Here is a 23,629-nt window from a genome sequence, read left to right on the forward strand (position 1 = left end):
TTTTCTTTTTTCTCAGCACTGGGCTACTTCATAACAACATGATTACATTTTTCCTAAAAGAGCATAAAACTTAAACAGCTATTTTATTAATGTTCAATTTGGGACAAATGGGGGAAAAAAAGCAAGTATCTGAAATAGTATTAATGCAACTTAAAAAAAATCAACTTGTAAGATTATATAGCCCCCTGCAATGATCCGCAAAGAGCTCTGTACAGTTGCATCCTTGTGACCGCACAGGATTGTGGCCTAAGTCAGCACTTCTCAAAATGTGGTCCCTAGGAAGCAGACGGTTTCTTCCAAGTTTCCAGATGCTAAACTGCATTAAAAGAAGTATGACATACATTAAACCCTTTTTCCATGTAAGTAATTGCTGCTGGAATGCTAGAAAATTATGAAAGGAATGAAGGTCAGCACAATTTCTGAATGGGCAGAAACAGCCTACACAAGGCAATCTTTCTCTAACCATGTGGCCTAGAACTCCTGATGCAAGTCTATTGGAAATGCAGATTATTTTTTTTTTAAATACTTTGTGCTTGTCAGGTTGCTTATATATGCTTCCACGGTTTGTCTGCATTCTTCCAATCTCCTAGCCTTCTGTCTGACTGCAGTTCCTCAAGGCAGAGTGAATTATAAAAGAAAAAGTATATAAATCAAAAGTCCTTGTATATTACAGTGTGGGGAAAAAATATAAAGAAACATAATGCTCTTACCATCTAACTCTCAATTATAGAAAAATAACATCAGTGAGAAAATTACTACTTTCATAATTACTCCTCTCGATAACTATTTTTTGAAATCCCATGAAAAGAGCGCATTTTAAACTTTGAAGCAGTGAAGTAGATCAAAGTATGTGTATGTTTATTCTCTCTTATTAAGGAACCTGTACAGTATTTGACAGCTACAGGCAATATGAATTGTGTGAAACTTGTAGGATCATAACAGCAATAAACTTGAAGCAGTATGTGCCTTGATAGATTTAAATACAAAATAAGAATGTAGTGTTGCAAGTTAAGTGGATTGTGGTGTTTTTCTCTCCTCAGGCCAAGCATGCAGTATTTTAGACAAGAAACAAAAAAACCCCCATGGTTAGAAAGAAAATGATATTTCTTTTAGTCATGAAAAGTGTAGCTTTCCTGTGTTTTAACCAAACTGTATTTGTGGAAGAAAAAAAAAAATTAAAACAAAGTCTGAATTGAAGAGATAGGAGGCAGGCCATGGTTAAATGGATTCGATCACCTCTGGAACACTGGCATTCATCAGGAGCACGTGTATTGCTACGTACACTATCACAAGATCTTCAATGCAGAAATACTTCTATGGACAGGAATAAATCAGAGGCAGGGTTAACAGATGACAGTATCTTCTTTAACAGAGAGAGCAATTGCAGAGAGATTAAGAACACCTTTTATCTGTCATTCAGTGCCTTGAACAATGAGGCCATCAGCATATCTGTTTCTTGTAAGGCATGGCTATGTTTGCTAGAGCTATGTCTGGAAAGAATGTGACCTCTTTGTGTCACTGGCCCAGCCTTTGCAATGAAAAACTCATAGAGAAGCAAAATATTGAGGAAGATGTTTTGCCTGAAAGCACACGTTCATCCTCCGAAGCAACATCTACCCTTTGCTTTGTCAATTTTCCAACAACAGCTGCTAGTTATCTGTCATATTAATATGCTTTCAATATACTGTGCTTGAAGCAGCTGGACCAACTTGAAACCAATTTGAAAAACATGTTTATAGAGAAAGGCAAAGGAAATGACCTGTGACATTGTAGACACAATATGTTCCACATGAGAGCTCCGTCAGTTGAGTTTTTACCAACTCAGTCATTTTATTATCATTCAAGGTCTTCAGTTTTCATTTTGCTGCTGTTAGTAGGTCTGGGATGCCTCTGACTTCCAATCTGTCTTCCCAGTGTTTTCTGTGGTTCTTTGGTCCCAGAGAAGAAGCAGCAGTAGAACAGGCATCTTACTGAACAGCTCCACCACATATTCCTCTGCATCTGCAGCGGAATGCAATGACTAAACCAGGATTTGCTTACCTAATAGGCATGTGAGAAGAATGAGCAAGCAGGTATTTCCTTCCTTTTGCGGCTATGAAGAGATAAGAATGAGCTTCAAAGAAAAAGCGCTACAAAATGGTTCAAAAGAAATGGTTTTTCTTCCAAGCAACTTCCCTGTAAAATGTGACAAATCCTCCTCGTAACAAAGTGCTCACCTCCCAACCACCCACCACTCATGCCATCAGAACTTAGTGAAATACAACAGTTAGAAAGATCACAGTTCTAACTATTTTGGATGTTAGGGTCACATCTTAGAGTGTAATGAAGGAGAAAGTTGATGACAAGATCATTCTCGCATCTTTCATTCTGCATAAAATTCTCAACTTGATCCAGAATTATTTCCAATAAGCCAAACTACTCACTTTTGTTTCATGAACTCTGAAGCCAAGAACATAAATCTGAAAAAAAAACCCCAAACAACCACAAACCATCAAACAAACATTTTCCCTACAAGTACTATATTTTTTTTCCTAAAGAAACATATACATACCCTTAAATAGGTATTTGATAAAGAAGTACTGCAGGCCCATTGGTCTCACTTGGTACCAATAACCTTGAACATTTTGGTGGGTTTGCATTTAAGTTCTCAAGTCTAAACCCAACATTTACCAGAAATTCCCTTTGTGTGTGCATGTGATTTTAAAATGGACGTCATTAAGTGACCAGTGGTGTTTTGAAGTAATCAGCTATGCAAAATGTCAGTCAACTGGAGAAAAGAATAAAGTACAAGATTGACTAAAATACTCAGCCCTACATGTTCTCTATCAGCTGATCTGCAGAAACATACTTGTTTCAGTTGTGGTTAAAACCAAACTGATCATAAACTTCTGACAAAATGCTATCATGGCAAAGCCATTGCAATGCCACAATGTGTGACATGAGGTGCTGTCAGGAGTTAGGAAAGCACTGATGCTATTAAGTAAAGTTTCTAGCGGTTTTTCCTTTGAAATGCTAGTGTGGATAGCCACAGTTAGAAGCCAAAGTTGAGACACAAACAGCACAGAGCAAGGCAGTGAGAAATTGAGTGTATGCCTGTCCTATGGAAAAAAAAAAAAAAAAAAAGCGCTTGTGTAATCCATCAAATGCTTTGGTTTGTTTAGTCTAGCAAAATAAAATCTAAGATGAGATAGGATTATTCTTCATAGAGACATCACAGAGAGGAAAATGAAGCTCTTCTAAAGCTAAAGGATAATGCTGGTACACAAATAATGGAGTATCCACTTATCATGAACACATTAAGGCTACAAATTAAAAGGCAGTTTCCAGCCATGAGAAGAGTGATCACCAGAAACAGTTTTCCAACAGGAGTAGTGGGAGCTAAACAGACCTAAGGTGGCACTTGACATGTTTGTGAGCAGGATAACACAGTGTGGTGCCTGTGAAACCAAGGAGCAAACCTGGTTTTGAAGCACGAAGATCCTGTTCCCCTGGCAAACTGCATTACACAACTCCTGATTTTGATGCAGTCATTAATCTGGAATACCAAGGTAAATACATATAAGACTAATTTTTTGTGTACTTTGAACATCCTGGAGATCTGTAAAGGACATTTTTTTCCCTGCTTTTACTCTGTTCTGGCAGCTTAAGGGAGTATTTATTTAAATAATACTTAGACATACAGTACATTAATGTGAGAACACATACCTTGCAGGGTATCTAGGCATGCAAATATAAAACCTTTAGTAACAACAACCACAATTTTTTAGACAGAATTGCATCCACTAATGAAATGACAATCTGCTGAGAGTGCTGTAGAAACAGAATGAGACTTTTCTAATCTCAGTCTCCCTATCACCTCATATTCTCAACCTGGCTTCCCACTTCTTATCATGCCTCCCAAATTTCTTATCTCTGCTTTACATCTGATCAGCCAGGGGATAAAGAAAATCCAGCTGGAACTCATCAGCTTCAGTTTTTAAAGACTGTTTCTAGATTTTCTGTTCAGCATGTTGGCTGAACTGTTTTGCCACTCAATTTGAACCATTGCTTTTCCATGAACCTGCTGATGCCAAATCTTACATAAAATGCTGGGTTTCACAAACAGCATTTTTCCAGTTCAGATATCCTCATTTTATTGATAGGAAAGCTCTCAGTCAGACTCACTGTCTCACTTCTGCCAGACCATGCAATGGACATGCAGAGAATATTACAGCAACCTTTAATATATTAGTTTCAGCAGGCATGTTAACAGTTACCCTGAAGATGCAGAAAAACCTGCAGCAAGCTTGCATCAGGACTTAAGCAAGCAAATATGCATTACTTTGCCCTGTGGCATTGGCTTCACGAGCTCAAGAGCCTGAAATATTAGGCAACGCTGCTCTGCGCTCCATTTATTAGTGCAGAGGGTTTATGTGGATTTGGAAACGTCACCATCCCAATAGACACCTATAAACGCTACCAGGATAAAAGTATGAATAGCAACTCACCTTGAAGACATCTGAGGGCTTGCCATCTGCAAAAAGTCTTAGAAAGTCTATAAATCCACTCCTCTATAAAATACCATGCAGTTCTGCACTGCAGGACCAATGAATCCTTCTCACATTTTTCATTCAAAATGGAAATTGGAGAACAGCAGTCGGATAAGGGGAAGCAGATTTTTTTCCCTTGGGTCTAGGTATTCCTTCAGCAGTCTTACCCCTTGCTTACAAATTACACTGCCAGAGTATGTAACAGCCCTTGCCTATATATGACAAGAACTGTAAATCTCAAACATAAATAAAATAATTTAAAAAATTAAAATCCAAATATTATATGTGCCCTTAATAAATTATTTTCATGTGTTATTTACTAAAAGTATGATGAATCTCTCTAACAAATTCGACTCTGCCCTTCCAAGTTTAAATCAAACAATCTCTCCTTTAATCTTAAATATCTCTACTTTTCGCATAATTTGGAAGACTTATTCTGGGATTGTATAAACCTCTCAAATTTACTTTTCATGCCTAATAAACGTAAGAATGGTGCCCTTCCTGTAGCGTACACCCCATTGGCTTGCTCTGCATGGATCAGTCATGAAGAACAGGGCTTTCCATTAGCACATGCTGAAGCATCAATCTAGACACCTTAAAATGGCCAGAGGGCAAGGGGAAAGTTTCTGCATCTCAAGGGTACTGGGATAGGGCTGACAGCCTTCCTGGATTTAATTTCTATTATTTAGCCCTGACAAAACCTCTCAGTTCAAGCTGCAGAAGCTTGTTACTCAGCGAGGGAGAGGTATTGAACATCATGACCTGTTTCTATTTTCCTGCAGTGAATAACAATTACCAGTTTCTTCAAACGTGTGAGAAGTTCCAGCAATTTACCTAATTCAGAAAACAGGCTGGGACAAAGGCAGCATAAAGAAAGAAAAATATTTAAGTAAAAACTATATATGAATCAGAAACAAGCAAAATCCTAAACCTCATATATTCTGTTGTAAGCCTTCCTGTGAGAAAGCAAAGTCAAATGTGAGCAACATAATGAACAAACCAAGAGGCAGCCTTGCTCGGGTAGGAAAGTCTTTGGCAGCAAGAAGCAAACATTCCCCAACTCTTCTATGAGCACTCTGCTGCATAGCAGTAAAAACCAGCTAATTGCAGCAGGGAAGGAACTTCTCCTTTCACTGCAAAGCATCTCAAGGTAGGAGTATAATGGGTTTTTATAGAAAAAAATCATAATTTTTATATATAAAATAGATTTTATATTCCATATTTTTATATATATATATATTTATATTTTTTTTCTATCTGGCCAGGCTCTTGGTCCAGATCTTCTGATGACGTTTGCACCAGACCAGCAGCTGAGCTGCTGCACTTCATGGCTGGAGTCCTTAGTCACAGAACATCGTGGGTGTGACATACTGGCTGCAGAATACAGCATAGGGCCTTGGGACACCTGCTCTACTATTGCCATAAAGCACTACAGCAACATTTCCACATCAAAATGTAACTTTTTAGAGAAAATGTTTTAAATAATTCACAGAAAATGTAAGGATTTCAGGTAGCTGTGATGTTTCAGGAGGCAGGGGATCAAAGCATGGTCTCTCTCTATTCTTCCTTCACCCCTTCCCAGCAGATCTGATTTCAGAGTTGGAAGCTGCAAAGCGCAGAGAAATGTAAGAAAGAAACAGTTGTAAATTAGTAGCAAAAAAGCCTCTGTCTAAAACTGGACCTGCATGGTCCCAGCATTTGAAATACCTGTATTACAAAATAGAGTTTTACAAACTGTTTCCAATCATGTGGGCAAAAATAATATTGTTTCAATTATGGTCTGCAAAGCAAAAAAAGCAAACCAGTCGAATTTAAACATCCAGACTTGCACAGGTGTAATACAGCAGAATCTGAATTTAAAGCAACTATCTTATCTCTGATGCCTAAACATTTCCATGTGTACCGAGAAAAATATTTCCCAACAATGTTGTTGGTTTATGTTCTGCAGCTTCCTTCCTTTTTGCCTTCTCAAGGTTGTTTTCATACAAGTTTAGCAGAGATGTGTCCCAATGAACTAATTTTCAGATAAATTCATGAAAGTGAGATTAAGACTATATCTACAAGATTAAATTGTGTATGTTTTTCTTTGTTCTGTGAAGCCAACTGTTTAATGAAAAATAGTAAATTATTCATTTCTTGAGAAGTCCAGTTTTATCTTCAGTTGTTGTCTTCCTTCTATGAGTAAAAAGAACTTTTCACCCAGAGAAAAATCTATACTTTGGTCATATTTTGTTCACTTCAGTAGCTTCTTTCTTGTTATTTTTTCCCTGTGATGTCTCACAAACAGCCAATACACTTGCTTAAATCAGAGAGATTCTCCCCTCAGTTTGAACTTTGTTTACTTACATGTTCACAGAGGAACAAAGAGTGCCAAGATTAATTCATTCAGCTTAATGTGCTACCCCGTACTCTTATAATGAGTGAGCTCTCACTGTGGATTTTGCAGTCAGTGTGTTTTAATAATGCTGTCCAAGTACAGATTATTAGTCCAATTAATTGCTTTGGGAAGAGTTTTATGAATACTTCTGATCAACTAAGAACCCTGAGTCTTTTGAAAAGGAACATATTGTTACATGAACAAATTGATGCGCAGAATACCCAATTTACTTTATTTGCACTTTTTGGTTTGGTGTTTTTTACATGACTTTGTTGTAGTTTTTTCCTTTTTACAGTATGACATATGAATTCTAACTCCAGACTCTGGTAGAAAGTAAGAAGGAAACTAATTTTTATGATGTTTTAACGTATATGTTTTTGTTTTGTTGGGGAGGAAGACAGAGAATTAGCTGAAGTTCTTCTTGATCATAGTGGAGTTCTACTTTCTTCTGCAGCTTGTGAATTTGGGTTACTTGAATAAACTTTGTGAGTTCACATTTATTGATTTCTAAATGGTCTTGTTTTTCTGAAACAGTAGAACTCCCTGACCTTTGCCCAGGTATAACAGCAGTTGATACAACCTGCCTCTCAGATACAACCAGCCTCTCAGCAAAGTCATTCAGAGCGGAAGGTAACTATCCAAGCACTAAGCTTCAAACTTTATCAAGTCTACAGGTGAAAAACACGTTTTACAGGAGAAAGATAATGTTAATGATTTACGTCATCCACGAAGGCCAACACACACAAAAAGCAATACAGAACAGTAAACTATGCAGCAATCTGTAAAAAGAAATTTCTGTTAGGCCAAAATGTGGAATCAACTGCTCAGTCCACTCTCATCCTTGAACCTTTTCTTGCTGATTTTTTTTTATGCATCCTGGACTCTCCTATTATCTATCATCTGTCTTTACTCCCACTCGTGGTGATCCTGCTGTGCTAACTCCAATATAGCATCACTATCTGGATCATATTTAGCTGGATGAAATGGAGATTCATCTATCTGTCTAAATCCTTCTGTTAAAACTGGAGGTGGATTATTGCACACTGACAGCCTGATTTACCTCCATCCCCTGCAGAGCCCAGGATGGGAACTGGGGGAATACTGAGGAAGACAACGTGCTAACAACCCGTATTAGATATCCTGGAGAGGCCTTAACAGTGGGCGGATACTCCTGTGTCTCATTACAGAATAATTCTAGCACTGCCTCAGCAGCATCTGGTTCTGGCATTGCTGGAGACGTTATATAGGTGTAAATGTTGTGCTGATCTGCACCAGAAGAGAAACTCCTATACCCATCAGATACTGCAAGAAGATGAGAGCTGAAAGTTTCAAATGTCTTCTATTAGTAAGAGTACTGAGTGTCTAGATACTCGTGTGCTTTTTTAGATTCCGAACTTTTCACTATAGGCAAGATCTCTCACTACATGCCACATGCTGATTTCAGTGTCTTAAAAATTCTAAGGGGAAGGACCTGATGCTTTTTTCTACCTTTGAGGTGTCACTGAGTCCCGCCATGACTCTGCCAGCCTTACAGATGCCAGGGAACAGGCTTGAATATAAGAACCCACCACACTTGTACATGACAAAAAGCTCATCAAGCAGATGATGTCCATAACCAATGGGTGTGAGGTTAGTCCTTCTCATTGCTTCTTTAAATAACTTTTTTTCTGTTTGGCACCAAACAGATTCTTGCTGTTTGGCTTCTGGGAATTCTGGCACTGCCAATACCTTTATTCACTGCTTCTGTTTCACTATATTGCATGCTTTTTTTCAAGCAAATAAGAATCTGAATGCGTATGGTATATACAACATCTTCTAGCTAGGGTTATAAAATACTTTCTAAACATTATGCAATCCATGCATTGATCATATAATGAAGCTGCAATACATTCAGTCATTCAGTCTTAATCCTGACTACTAGAGACCAATGGTAAAAAGATGATACCTATTTCACAGGAGATAGCTTGGCAAAAATCCACTGACCCTACAAAAGAACAGTTACAGGTTTTGCTCTTACTCACCTGATGATTCAATAGCAAAAGTAGAAACACATCCCAAAGTCATGAAAGCTACCTTTTTTTGCTCCATGTCCTAGACTGCATCACTCCCACAATTTCCTCTCCTTATCTAGTTCCTGTTCACATGTTAAATAGCATCTGCAAATGTAAAACAAAAAAAAATACAAAGGTACCTACACGTAGCTACCAAAACAGTAGGATATAAGCATGTCCAGGGGAACTAAAGTTGAAAAAGCCTTTGAAGAATTGAAAGATGCAATATTAATAATATATAAATACCGAGAAAGTACCAACAAAGCTTGGGGCATACGCTGGATAGCAGATTCTGCTGACCCTGGACTCTTCAAAGTACCCTCAAAGGTCTTCAGAATATATTCAATAGTATTACTCTTCAAAACTAAGGTTAGCACATACTAACACACCTTAACAAATAAATGACGATAAGAGCGTCCTCAGCTGATCAGAGGGCTGGAGCACCTCTCCTATGAGGACAGGCTGAGAGAGTTGGGATTGTTCAGCCTGGAGAAGAGAAGGCTCTGGGGAGACCTTATAGCAGCCTTCCAGTACCCGAAGGGGCCTACAGGAAAGCTGGACAGGGACTGTTTATCAGGGAGTGTAGTGACAGGACAAGGGGGAATGGGTTTAAGCGGAAGGAGGGTCGATTTAGATTAGATGTTAGAAAGAAATTCTTTACTGTTGGAGTGGTGAGGCACTGGAACAGGTTGCCGAGAGAGGTTGTGGATGCCCCATCCCTGGAAGTGTTTAAGACCAGGTTGGATAAGACTTTGGGCAATGTGGTCTAGTGGAGGGTGTCCCTGCCCATGGCAGGGGGTTGGAACTGGATGATCTTTAAGGTCCCTTCCAACCCAAACCATTCTATGATTCTATGATATTTCAAACACACGTGGCTGGTCTGGGGCACACAGTAGGATTTTGCTATATTACGTACATAAGCAGTGTTAAGATTTGGGCATTGAAGAGTTTTTCACTGACCTTTTGGAATGTAATAAATATCAAACAATATTAAGAGGATAAATTTGTCAATCAAGGATTATAAGAACTGACAATATTTTGTGGCTAGAAGATAGCAGACGTTTTAAAATACAGCTCAAGAAACTGATTCAGGAAATCTGTATCTACTGAAACTGCTAGAAAAAAAAGACATTATTTATCCTCAGACTTTCGGACTCAGTTTGATAACAAATGGGATGAAAGTCTTCACAGTATAAAGGATGTTTCTGAAATGCTAACACTGATGTGTATTTTTTCCTTTTATCAGTCTGCAGTTAGCCTTCATAAGCTTTTCAAATGGAGTACTGGAGTATGGCTATTCCTAAAATTCAAATAAGAAATTACTACAAAAATTAATTTTGGCTGCAATACAGCCATTATTAGCATCAAAACTATTTATGGTTCATGTCACTAAATGCAAGGAATATCCGTTCTGAGTGACAACATCATCGAAGGCTTTATTTTTAATTATCAGAAAAGCAGACAACTGCAACAAAATCCCAATAGCTGACACTATTGTGTGAGCTGTGCTCACTTTAAGTATAAGACAAAATACATGTCCTGAAGTAACTTACTACACACTCTCATTTTGAGATTCAGCTGGTTTTGTTACCTTCTTGATTCAAAAAATTAAAACTTCCTTCTTAATCTTTTCAAAGACATAGTTAATACTAGCCTCTGCACTCAGTGTTAAGCAAAGGCCAAAGTTTCCTTAGCCATGGCCAACTGATGTGCTGTTGGCTTGTAATCAGACACTAAAAAGAACAGATGGCTTAACCAAATTTAATTTGCTACTTTATTTATCCTTATGCTGTCCCTTTATCATACAAATGTTAAACATGTATATTATACAGTTAGAAAAACAATGTTTAGAGCTAGTTTATGAGCTAATCTGACAAATAACCATCAATCCTGAGATGCAAAATAAATTACTTAAGTAGGATTCCAGGCCATTGTTTTTTTCTGACCTAGTCTGGGATGGAAACAGCAAAGACTGCCATTAGAAATTATGGTATTCAGTAATGCTTGCCAGCTCAGTAGTTGATGGCAGTAATGCTGTGTCAGTGACTGTTTGGAGGAAAAAACCCAATACAACAAAAAACCCCATCATGTCCAACAAAATGAAAAAGCAAAGAATTTCTGAAAAGTAAACTCAAGCATTGAAATCTGGCAGTCTTCTATTTCTAAGATGCTTCTCAGTGCTCAATAGGGAATGATGACATCTGCAATTTGTTTGATTACTTCTTGTGATCATTTATTCATTGCAAGATCTGGCCTTGATCATCTCCATACTATTTTCTTAGCAGCGTTCATGGGATCAGACCATTTTATCTGATATGGTAGATCTCATCATCATAAAATTAAAACTTCTGAAGACTTTGCAGTATTGTTTTGGCACTCTGTCAAAATACCTCCTGCTGTCATCCTTAGGAGACTTGACTCTAAGTAAGATTATTGCTGGTCAGGAGTCTGCAGTTCTACAAATTAGGTCATTAATTGTAGGGTAAGTTCAGACCCTATGATTTGGCAAAGATAGTTTTGGATAAATGGGCTCAGTGCAGTTGTGGAGTCTCCTTTTATAAACATTTCATCATAGGTCATATTGTTAAGCATAAATTGCTGCATTTTTGGTAAACTGATTTTAAAAATATATTTCTAGGTGTATTGTATATAAGGCTGCTGCAGCTTTACTGAATTGACTCCAGCAAACCTTATAAAAAAATTAGGTGCAGTGTCTGATGCCGCATTCATTCTTAAAATGGTCATTGACAATTCAAATGTCTGCACTTTGAAATTGTAACTATATCTTTTAATCTGAGATGAATATATACTAATTTTCTAATAATTTTTCCACATATTATATGCATATATGTAGATTTCTGCAAAATAGCAGGCATGGAGTTAAAGAACATCTTCAAGACTATCTGTGTCTGAATCCCTTTAATTTGTCTGGTCACTCAGGCATAACAGAAGACAGAAGTGAGCTCATAAATTCCATTCTTTATATATTTATATACTGAGTCATTTAGAGGCTCCCTGTTGAAAACATCGGTCACCTCAGGACACAGCATCAACAGAAAATTAATGTTACATTTAATGCCAAGTACTCGTTAATGAAAACTAAACAGATGCAAGTCTAGCGATGCAAACACACTATTGTTTCCTCAGATAGTTTAGGCTCAACATAAAAGGTAAAGCTAAAAATGCTTTTGTATAACTGCATTTCATTTGATCTTCTTGGTCTACACATAATGCCCACAGTAGTGCTTAACTTAAAAGATATTTTCCTCTGATTAAATGAGAGAATATGTAAGAACCGTGAATATATTATGTGGAGTATACGTACAACTTCAATGCAACTAGAGATTTCTACCTCCTCAGTTCTGCAGACATCTGACTTGGAAGTTTCAGTGAAGTGACTGAGCAAAGAACAAGTTCAGTACTTTTCTTCTCTGTTGGGAAAAAAAAAAAAAAAAAAAAAGGTAATCGGTACGTCCCAACTGTGTTTTCTCTTCCTTTGTCAGAGCCAGCCCCATATTATCCAGGAAGAAGGACTATGCTCTGTGATTAAGACCAGTCACACTGCAGCAACATCTGATAGACATCTACCATTACATAAAGTAACAATAAAGTATTATAAAGTTTGTAATCCAGCAACCAAATAATTAAAAAAAAAAAATCAAAACTCACCTACAACAGAAAAAAACAAAGTAAATGAAATTCACTTTCTCATATCAAGAGTTTAGCCAGCTCAAGTAGCAAGACTCTTTAGCCAGCCCCCCTTGAGATTTTCAGCTGTTTTCACAGGTGCAGAGTAAAACACACATTGTAAATAGTATGCAAATAAAACAAGGCCAAGGGAATAATCTATCAGTCGATCAGTGGGTTGTTCTGGTGTATAATTGATAAAAAGCAGGACAAAACAGGTTATAAAAGCAGCATTGAAGAACTGAAAAACTGGGGGTTTTTTCTATAAGAAAAATGTGGACACTCTTGGTTCTCATAGGTGCTGCAGCTGTTTCTGCTCATCTGCAGGATCTTGCCTTTGATGGGTAAGAACAGACATCAGGTTTCATATTTGCACAATTTCTTCTGTATGACCAAAAGCCTTTGAATTGACTTACCTGTCTCAAATGCAATTTTTTTCTCCCCTTTCAGGCAGAAGGTGTTTCGTGTGATTCCACAAAATGATGAGCAGGTGGAAATCATCAATTCCCTTGCCAGCAACATGCAGGTAAAGGACCTGGGGAAGGGGCTATATTGCATTTTAAAGGAACAATTCTCCTTTTGTTCAACTAACATGTATCTTTAAAAAACAAAACAAACAAACAAAAATGGTACTGAATTAAAGACCTAATCTTGATTGCATTCAAGTCAGCTGGAGTATTTCTTCAGAAGGGACAGGACAAGGTGATAAAGCTAGAACTGTACAAATACATTTCAATACCTTCCTAGAAAATCTGATTAACCCACTCTGGATATCAAAGTGCCCACCAGAATTTATTAATACAATAAATTAATCTGAAATGCTGTATTCAGTATGGGGTGCTTTCAAGAATGTATTAGGTAAAACATGGAAGTTCCAACGACCAGAAGTCTTACCTTTATAGGCAAAATATTTTGCTCATGTAAATAATCTAAAATTCTATACTGCCAACAAACTGAACTTTTTTTTGGCCTCTAGTCTCTCATTCATCTTTTCTTCTCTGATTTTCCTTTAAAGCTTCCTTTCTCTCCAACCAAGCTGCGTGTTTCTTACTGACCTTGATGTAGATATATGATGACACAATGACATGAGAAAAAACAATAAAGACAGCAAATGTGTTTTCAATATTTCTCTTCAGCTTTGATGTTGCAAAATAGCTGTTGGTGAAAAAGACACCATTATCTGTAGGATGAAAGGATGGTATTTTTGATGAAGTACAGATGTGGAGAACTATAACGAACAGGCTAGTAGAGCATGCTGAAACAGTATTCTGTAGAAGAATATGCTGTTGGTATGGTGCTGCCAATGTTAAAAAAAATTAATATACTATGCTTCCTTTTAAGCATGTACTATAAAGAGATTGTTTGTTTTCTTTTTCTTTTAAGCAAAGAAAAGATCCCTGAACTACCATTGTTATACAACACAATCAGTCAGGATTGATGAAGTAGTATATATATCCTGGAATAGTCATCTCACTTGAAGACACATAGTTGTTGGATATGCCCACCAGCCCCGATTTCCTTACACTCATGAGATAAAAGGTTGAAATGGCATTAGGTTGGCAAACCAGCTTTGCTTTCACTGGCATCTTTAACAGGGCGCTAAATCCAGAGGTCTGGAAGCTGACTGCAACAAAAACACGTGAAATAGTAATAGCACTATTGTTTGCCCACTCTGAACTAAACATCTTCTGAAGGCACAGGTTCCTCATACCAACTTTAGTGAACTGAGTCTTAAAAGCACTCATACAGACAACAGTCTTTCCCAGCTGATTTACGTGAAGTATTCATGTAGCATCCCTCTGCTACCAAGTCAGGAGTCCTTTTCTGTCTAATGCTTATAGGCAAAAACCTCCAGTGACGTGTGTGCAAAGAATGAAAGAAGTTGTAAAAATAGTTATAATATTCACAAGTCTGTATGCACTCAGATGGTGTAGAATACCGGGCATTTGTGAAACTGTCCCTGCCATCTCCTGAATTCTGTCATGTGAATTGCAGGGCCTAATAAAATCTTCTTAATCAATTTTCAGTTAAAATTTAGGTTATACTTCTCACAAGCAATGTCAGGTCAGTGTAATAGGATAGGAATGAAATTTGGTATATTAATCACAATCAATATCATGATCATTCATACACTCACCTAAAAATCACAGCCATATGCGTGTATTTATTTATATATTCATTTGGTCCTCTTTCAGGCTGACTTTTGGCAGCCCGACTCTGTCACACTGGTAAGGCCAAAAATGCAAGTTGATTTCCGAGTTGAAGGTGACAAGTCTTTTGAGGTTGAAGATCTTTTGAAAGAAAGTGGAGTGGAGTATAGGTAAGTTTGTTCTCACTACTGTATTTTGAATAGAAAGAGATTAAATATCAGGGAAAATATGTTTGATCTTTTCATATTGGTCAACTGGTCTTCCTGTCACAAACTTCATCCCTGCTGTGGATGCCTCTACTGGGCTCAGCTTTCCTACAGTAGTCCAAATGGACTGTAGCTGCTCTGCCTTACAGGGGCAAGGTGAAGTGTTGATAGAGGTAAGAGACAGGAAGCAAAGTCTTACTAACAGGACCTTCTCAGAGGACAAAGCTCACTGTAGTACACAAAGGTGGAGTACAGAGGGGACAAGAAAGATTTCCCACTAAAGACAAAAATGCAGCAAAGATCTAGAAAGAGCCAGAAAGTACACCAGATGGGTTTGCATGATTGTATCAGGGAACTGAAACCAGAAAATGGTGAGCCCCAAGGGCCACCATGAGGGGCTCCCCACTGAGTTCTCTAAGCTGCAGAACAATAGCCAGAGGGGCATAAACCCCCAACTGGTGACAAAGAGAAGTCAGTTGCCAGGTGAAGGGACAAGGGAGTGGGGAGAACAGATTCCCAGGACAGCCTTGGGCTTACTCAAGTCACACAGCAGATCCATTGCAAGGATTTCTCCAAAGAGAGCGCTCTTCATTGGCTTAAATATTTTGTATATTACTCAGAAGTAAAAAAGCCCTGAGTTTCCATGACTGAACACAACTGCAGCATAAGCGGAAGGAATAGACCACACTGGCACATTATGCATCCCTGAGAACAGAAGCACTGTAGTGAGTAGCACTAATGGGAGGGTAAGGAGGAAAGAGCAGGACCAGGCAACTTCTTATACTTCATATCTTCCAATCACTATGCAAGCTTTAATCCAGGATGAGAAGTTGACTTTGGGCTGGAGTGGAGTGGGGCTGTCTGTCTTCATTAGTTCTTTAGCTCCACCTGAGTTTTGCAAATTGGCTCGGCCCAGCTTGATTATCAGACTTCTTTGATGTGTGATGGATATTTTGTCAACATTATGTACTCAGACACTGAAAGTGAGTGTTACTTGATCAAACTCTCATGACTTCATTTGGCTGAGTGGAGAGTTTTTGTCTCTCGGCCCCGCTGTTGTTGCCACCAGACCAAAGTCCTGCATTGGACACCACACAGTTCTCATCAACTTTTATGATCTGCTAAATCCAAAGATAATCCATCCCTAACCTTACTGGCTTCATGTTAACCATGTCTGATTTGGATGCCGCTGGGGGAACAGAATCTAAAAAACATTCTAGAAGAAATAATTTTCAATAATGCCACAGCCCACATAGAGCACAGGAATCCAATTTCAGTGGAATTTCCCCTTTGGCAAAAGAGGAATTACTCTCTATATGTTAGTTTTTCCTATAATATTCATGATCCCTCAGGTCCATGCACAAATCTTTTGATTTCAACAAAGGCCATAATGTCTGGAAGGCGTCCCTGACAAACTTGAGTGGAGTGTCCTTGTGACAACTCAAGCTGTTACAATTCTTTTGAAGTGCAGCTGCAAGTGCCATGACATCATGTCAATGTAGTTATTTACACTGTTCTGAAGGCTGGTGCTGCCTCACAAACTGGCCTCCTGCTCTTCTATCCAAATCACAAATGATCAAGGACATATCCTGGATGTGTAAGATTTTTAAGAATGTTAAGACAAGCACTGGGAAAACAAGAGGACTTCATTTTTTGATAGCCAAGGTTGAAATATAAGCAAAAGGTCCTCAACGATGAGCTGTGCCTTTGTGTCAGCCCCAGGGAAAGATGGACAGGAGACATCAAACCAATCCAGACAGGATGCTGGGGTTTTCTTGCCATTGTGTGTTCTACTTTCATAGCCTACCTCACATGTAGCTTGGAGGATGGATAACACCACCTGCAAAACCACACCCAAATTTTGGAAGCTTGGTTTGACAAATAATTTCATCAGGCAAACATCTCTGCTGCATGCGAGTGTCCTCCAGTGCCTTAAGTTCAAGACAGCGCCCTTTTCCTGTTGAGGCAGAGGCAATCTGGCAACATGAGGTCAGCCCAGAGCTCATTTTCTACACAGACTCTGTCTCAGCACTGCCATTCTTCTAAAGCAAACTGTTGCCACCCTGGAGGTTTGTTAGTATGGGAGTAAGTAGGCAGGTGCTAATTAGGAGGAAGCTATTGCTCCCTGATCATTCTGGCAGCAAGGTTGAGGCAGGAAGTTGAAATTTGAACCTAATCTATGTTGTTTTCAAATTCATAAAGCAACCCCCCAAATTTCACTTCACTATCCGTGTGGCTTTAATTCCAGGAAGATCCCAAAATGTCTACCTGGTGCTTACTTTCCTGCTACCAAATTGTATGTTTCTCTTTACACTTTTCATGGTGGCTTATTGCAGAGTTCTGATTGACAACCTGCAGGCTGCACTGGACGCCCAGTTTGACAGCAAAGTTCGCACAGCCGGACACAGCTATGAAAAGTACAACAACTGGGAAACGGTAAAGTCTAGAAATTTGCCACATTATCAGCTCTGTAGCTTTGCTTCTGTAGTTAAAATGGCTTCTGACATGCTTTCAGCCTTCTTCCCTTTTCCTCTTCTGTTCCACCCACTAATATAACTCCTCCAAACTCTCCTTCCTCTTCTCCTTTATTGCTCATTACTGAGTTAATCTTTGTAACTCATCGCCCTACACCTGTTTCTTCTACTTCTGCTCCCAGTGCTGCAAAGAAACTCTGGCATAAATCCAATGACCAGGCTGACATGCTTCACGACTAGCTTGCTCTTTCCTTTACTCTCCTTCTCCCATCTCCTCTGCTAAAAACTTGCTTCTGTTCCCTGGCCCAACTCTAGCTCTTCACCTTCCACCATAACGTCTCCACTCCTCCCTCCTTTTTTTCACAGCTATGCTCATTTTTCCTAACAGGTAATCTTGACCATGTCACTCTTCTTTGCAGTGGCTCCTTATCATCTGTTGCATCACAGTCCTTGTACTCAAATCTCCCTTTCATGTCTTTCCTTGCAAAAATCTTTCTTTTTTGTGCCAATCATTGCCTACTAAGCACCTGTTAAATTTTCAAGCAAGAAAATTTGTATATTTCCTCTCCAGATGGTATCTATAAGCGTTTATACAGAACTAATAAATTTTCTTCCACCAGAACTCTCCTAAAAAAAAAAGTCTCCTTTTACAAGGCTGTTTAAAAATAAGCACAAAAGCTCCTCTGACTTTTGTGCAAAACCCACCAATATCCATAATGTCAACCATTATTTCTAGTATTTCCTTGCCAGTTTGTCTAGATCTGTCTGCTGCCTCCTGTCTTTTTCTTAGTTCATAGTTATTTGGGCATGAAATGCTTTTCTGAGTGGATGTGACAAGTTTTTTGTGAGCTTCTGAAGGCACTTGTTACAAAGGGAATCTGCTCCAATATTAAGATGATAAAGGCTGTTATTACTTCCCTTAAATAATAAATACATTGACAGAGATTTTCTTTCTTTTGTATCTGGCATTGGTGGACTGTTCCTACAAGTCCCTGTCCAGCACTACTGTCTGTAATTCAAGAATGATGATGAATAAAAGAGCCATGAAACTGAAAAACATTAGATGTAGAAGATTTAAGGCATTCAATCTACTTAGCTTAACAAGTAAAGCAGTTTTCTTTTGTTAAGAGAATTTAAGGGTTGACAAGGTCATAACTAGATAGAGTTTGCATTCAAAGGGTTTTGTAATCCACCAGCCATACTCTAATGATGGGTTTAGATAAATTCATACTAGAAAATCTTAATTCAGACATATAGCTCTACTGTAAGTAGGAATTAATTCTTGGAAATCTACAAACTGTATTAAATATTAGATCAAGCTAGATGTTCAGAAGGACCATTCTGGCTAGAAGTCTGTGAATTAATTACTCTGAACCTGAGTACAGTAAATGTAACCTCCTTATTAAACAGATAGCTGCTTGGACTGCTGATATTGCTGCTCAGAACCCAGACCTGGTCTCTCGCAGTGTAATTGGGGAAACATATGAAGGACGGCCAATGTACCTTCTCAAAGTAAGTGCTTTGATTTCTTTGTGCCAGACTGTTTTCCTCTATTAACCTCCACAAGATTATGATGTCTATTAAAACACCAATGATGCCAAGATAGTAATATACATTTTGCAGAAAAACTAATACATTTTGTTCACTACTACTATGATTTTTTTCACCTTTTACATTTGTGTTTTTTTTTTAAAAAAGGGGCATAATGAATTATTAGAAGTTCAGACATATAAATCTAACCACACTCCTGAGAGCTATTTGAATGATCATCTACCTTTATGTTCTCTCCATCTGTTGTTTGTAAACCAGTTTACTCTAAAAGGATCTATAAATGTCAGTGTCTCTATCAATAGACAACAAATTTGTTTGTGTTTTCATCATATATAATTTTTTGGCATAACTCTTATGAATAAATAAGATATGATGACTTAAATAAAGGTGAAAGGATAAAGATTACTTGCCCAAAATTGCATAAGCATTTACAATAATATATCATTCAAGGAAACAAGATCAACTCTTAGAGGCACTACAAGAAATAAATCAACAGTGCATAATAATCAAATAATTGGGGTGGAGGGAAGCTTATCTACATTAATAAAAATTAAATTATTAAGAGTCTATTGTTTTAGCTTGAATATCATGGTCAGCTACAGCTGAGAGCATTCCATAGATTTCCATTTAATCAAGGAATGCTATATTTGTATAAAGTTTGATTTCTTAGGTCAGCAAGCTGACTTGTTCTGCATACAAATTATTTTGTTCAAGACCTCCATTTTTTATTGTGGGTTTTTTTTTCCCCTAGATGGGAAAAAGTGGTCCAAATAAGAAGGCCATCTTTATGGATTGCGGTTTCCATGCAAGAGAATGGATCTCCCCTGCTTTCTGCCAGTGGTTTGTGAAAGAAGTCAGTAAGCTTAATGATGAAAAAATATTTTACAAAATGCAACTATATATAAGAAAATCTTAAGTGACCAGCAAGAGCTGAGGCCACTGCAGATGATTGGCTTTTTACCTCTAAAAACCTGTCTGCACATCCCTTCTCTCACCTCAGATGGTTAGTGTGTACTTAAACCAGATCTTAATGGTTGGACCTGTAATCTTTCAGCAGCTTAAGCCTACCTAAAAGCATATGTAAGAGGTACTGACAACTATGAGGGTTACTTACACAGTCTATAAATTGCTTTTTGCACCTGTAGTCAGAGAAAGATGAGAGACAAGCAAATAGGTCTAGTAACACTATAAACACAGTCAAGTTCTTTACATAGTCATAAGAAGTAGGGAACAAGGGAATTCAAGGGCATGTCAGAACAGCTGCCTTCCTACAGCCTCAGGTGCTGTATTCCCTGCAACCAGCTTTACTCAGTAAGGCAACAGAGTGGGTGGAAACCTACCCTCAGCTAAGCACGGACTGACCCAAGAGAGGAGGAAGACTACAGACGAAGCTCCCTAAACTCCCCTCAGGAAAAGGGAAATGCATATACATCCCTTTGAGCTGCCATTCCAAGTTGTACAGAATGGTTTCTAAAACACGAAACCATATTCAGTAAAGAGCTGCACAGGTGAAATTAGCTTCACTTCAGGCTGGGATACTTCAGACCTTGAATTAAACGATTTTGTCTCCTTTGTCTTTTCCTTCTCCTCACCACCAATACAAAGCAGGTGGGAGTTATAAATGCTGCACAGTCTTCTCTACAGAGAAGAGGTCTATTGTCCGTTAGTGGTGGGGGGATCAATCAATTTAGCAGAACAACTCACTGACTGAATCTCAAATTTTGTAAGAATTCCTGCTTGAAGATTTAAAAACCAACCAACCAAACCAACCGACCAAAAACCAAAACCGAAAAACCAAACAAAAAACCCCACAACAAACCCAGAATCAGCAGCTGGGATTTAAAACCCAGGTAAAAGAAAACCTAAGTATGTGAGTGAGCCACGCTGGCAGAAACATTGGTGGCAAGTATAATCTCAGTCTTATCAGAGAGCCATGCGGTTTTGTGTAGAGAGCAGTGGAAATTGAAAGTGACATCTCAGTGGAGTCAATGGGATCGTGATTTCATTATCTCCTAATAAGACTGCAGACAGTATGCGCTACCATTTTTCTCTTAGCAATTCACGTCACTACAGCTGTCATTTTCACTGTCTGGCCACTTAATTCATGGTTGTAGCTGACACCAGCAGTGGCAGCTCAGTGGATCCAAGCATGGATAGGCAGAAGAGCTTTAAAAGCACAGCCCTATGAGCGTCATCAGTGGTTCCCTTGGGATTGCTTCTAGACATAAAAAAACAAAAAACAACCTAGAGAAAAACATGAGCAAGGTGGATTGTTACATGTATCTCAAAAAAAAAAAAAAAAAAAAAAAAAAAAGCATTAAAACCCAACAAAACAGGAAAAAGTAAGTTCTAGTGATCCAAAACTGCTTGTCTAGATTCTACAACCAACCTTCCCACTAGCTAGTTACAGGACAATACATGCCTTTCTCCATTGCATTGCTCCCTGTGTGGTTCTTTAGGTCTGTGTAAAGGAAACACGGGTGCAACATAATTCTTAGAGCAAATTTCCATGATCATTGCATGCTCTCTCAACACTGATATAAATCTGTGAACAAGCACACAAAGTGCCAGGCCATGAACAATCAGAACATACATGTTTATGGCAGAAGCTGTTATGTTTGTTATTCAATGTATGTGTCTGGAAAAGTGCAGGAAAATATCTGCCTCCCTATGAATATGTGCATCCACAGCATTATGACTGAAAATGTGTAAGGATGTTCTTTGGAAATATTCTCTATAATTTTGGTTATTGATGAAATTTCTCTGCACAACAGATATAAAAAATGGCAATAATGACTCTTCCTTCTCACATAAATTAAACTCAAACCCTTAAGGTCACAGGATGTAGGAGAATATATGGACAGGAACTTTGGTCTGTCTTTGAGCAAGAAACTATTGGATGGAAATCTCTTTCCAGTGATTTATTATCCTGTTCAAAATCAACATTTCTTTACCATATAATTTATCTACCAAATGAGATGGCTTTCTAACAGCAACATGGTTTGAGTCAGTGAAAATCCTCTAAGTATATGTAAAATCACAGAGCTGCCACCTCACGTGGTAAAGTGACCTGGATGACTTTGTTCACCACATTCATTAATTCCTGATCCAGAGCCAGGCCTTTAAATAGACGCAGGAGATACAGATCTATGAAGGCATCATCAGCTTTTTCCACTTTACTCCAACTAGGCTGTTGAGACCTATGGAAAAGATACTGTCATGACCACGCTTCTCAACAGCTTGGACTTCTACGTTTTGCCTGTTCTTAATATTGATGGTTACGTTTACACTTGGACAAATGTAAGTACTCAAGAAGAGTATTGGTGGAAAAGCCAACTGTTAGCACTTTCTCTTAGTTTTGATCTATGCTTCACCATTCTATTTCAGGACCGCATGTGGAGAAAAACACGCTCTAAAAATGCTGGTAGCCGTTGCATTGGTACAGATCCCAACAGGAATTTTGATGCTGGCTGGTGCAGTAAGTGTCTCCTAACAATAGCTGCAAGTGATCATACAGAGGTGCAATAGCCCAGATGCCGAATTATGGATTTTCCCTACCTGATGGTTGGTCCAGCTCAAGCTTGAATGAAGACCACCATTATAGCATTGTAGAGGAGCTTGTGTCAAATTTTGGGAGCAGTTTTGGGCAAAAACCAGTCTTAGGCTACAAGCGTCAGCAGTATGGCTACTTCTATGAACATATATACACAGACATGTGCATATGTATACACACACACATATACGCTTACACACATGTATACATATATGCACACACAGCCTTCTGTGAGTTCAGAACAGAAACCGAAATAATTTATTTTGGTTGGTTTCCCTCAGTGGAGAGGAATCTCTTTTGAGTGGTTTCCACTTGGCTGTTTCCTGGAAGCATCCTAGAAATGGGGGAGATATGCAAGGAGAGGACTGTTACGCACTGAAGCAAATCAATATCCCAAATCACTTAATACAGGGCTTTACATCAATGCTCATGTTCTTCCAACCGTGCACACTGTACAGGGCATATTTATTTAATGCTATGTCATGTTGCCCACTGTCTTAACTATGCAATATAATAGTCTCTTCTCTGGTATGGCATGTGTGTCAGTAGGATTTCCAAGGCTTATCTACAAAAGTGGTGTAACATGACTCTCCTAACAACCAACTTTTTTCAGTAAATACTCATTAAATTCACCTTTCTTCCCAGCTCTTGGGGCCTCAAAATCCCCCTGTGATTCCACTTACTGTGGCTCTGCACCTGAGTCCGAGAAGGAGACCAAAGCTTTGGCTGATTTTATTCGTGAACATCTTTCTACAATCAAGGCATACTTGACGATTCACTCCTATTCCCAGCTGCTGCTGTTTCCTTATTCGTATGCTTACAAATTACCATCAAATTATGAGGAACTGGTAAGTCTCTTTGTCATTTTGACATAATGAAAAGAATCAGTAAAAGTCATCGCTTGCTATTGAGGTCCATTTAAGTTCAAGCAGTTTCTTTAACATCTGGAAAGAATCTGTACTGCCAGTTTTTGAAAATACTTCACTCTCATAGCAAGAACAAGGGAAACCATGATTGTTTCAAGATAGTTCAAGCACAGGATAAACTCAAG

The 23,629-nt window shown here is 38.4% G+C and overlaps 1 protein-coding gene and 1 long non-coding RNA gene across 3 annotated transcripts in view; one reads left to right on the plus strand and one right to left on the minus strand.

Moving 5' to 3' along the window:
- LOC142602926 (uncharacterized) lies at window positions 1–19,857 on the minus strand. Of its 2 annotated transcripts, XR_012836782.1 has the most exons (3): window positions 13,061–19,857; window positions 6,020–9,062; window positions 1–3,535 (listed from the first exon to the last, which is right to left on the minus strand). It is a non-coding gene; the product is annotated as an uncharacterized LOC142602926 (long non-coding RNA). The 2 variants fall into 2 exon arrangements; XR_012836781.1 differs by lacking the exon at window positions 13,061–19,857 and having other exon boundaries at window positions 6,020–9,521.
- The window catches only part of CPB1 (carboxypeptidase B1), a 20,298-nt gene continuing 9,522 nt past the window's right edge, over window positions 12,854–23,629 (plus strand). The window contains exons 1-9 of the mRNA XM_010307704.2: window positions 12,854–12,988; window positions 13,095–13,170; window positions 14,840–14,964; window positions 17,337–17,436; window positions 18,885–18,986; window positions 19,777–19,878; window positions 22,215–22,325; window positions 22,413–22,503; window positions 23,224–23,426. Coding sequence (XP_010306006.1) covers window positions 12,918–12,988; window positions 13,095–13,170; window positions 14,840–14,964; window positions 17,337–17,436; window positions 18,885–18,986; window positions 19,777–19,878; window positions 22,215–22,325; window positions 22,413–22,503; window positions 23,224–23,426 — 981 coding nt within the window. The 5' untranslated portion in view covers window positions 12,854–12,917. The remainder of the gene's footprint in view (window positions 12,989–13,094; window positions 13,171–14,839; window positions 14,965–17,336; window positions 17,437–18,884; window positions 18,987–19,776; window positions 19,879–22,214; window positions 22,326–22,412; window positions 22,504–23,223; window positions 23,427–23,629) is intronic.

Source organism: Balearica regulorum, chromosome 9 (genome assembly GCF_011004875.1).
Source record: "Balearica regulorum gibbericeps isolate bBalReg1 chromosome 9, bBalReg1.pri, whole genome shotgun sequence".
Lineage (NCBI taxonomy): Eukaryota > Metazoa > Chordata > Aves > Gruiformes > Gruidae > Balearica > Balearica regulorum.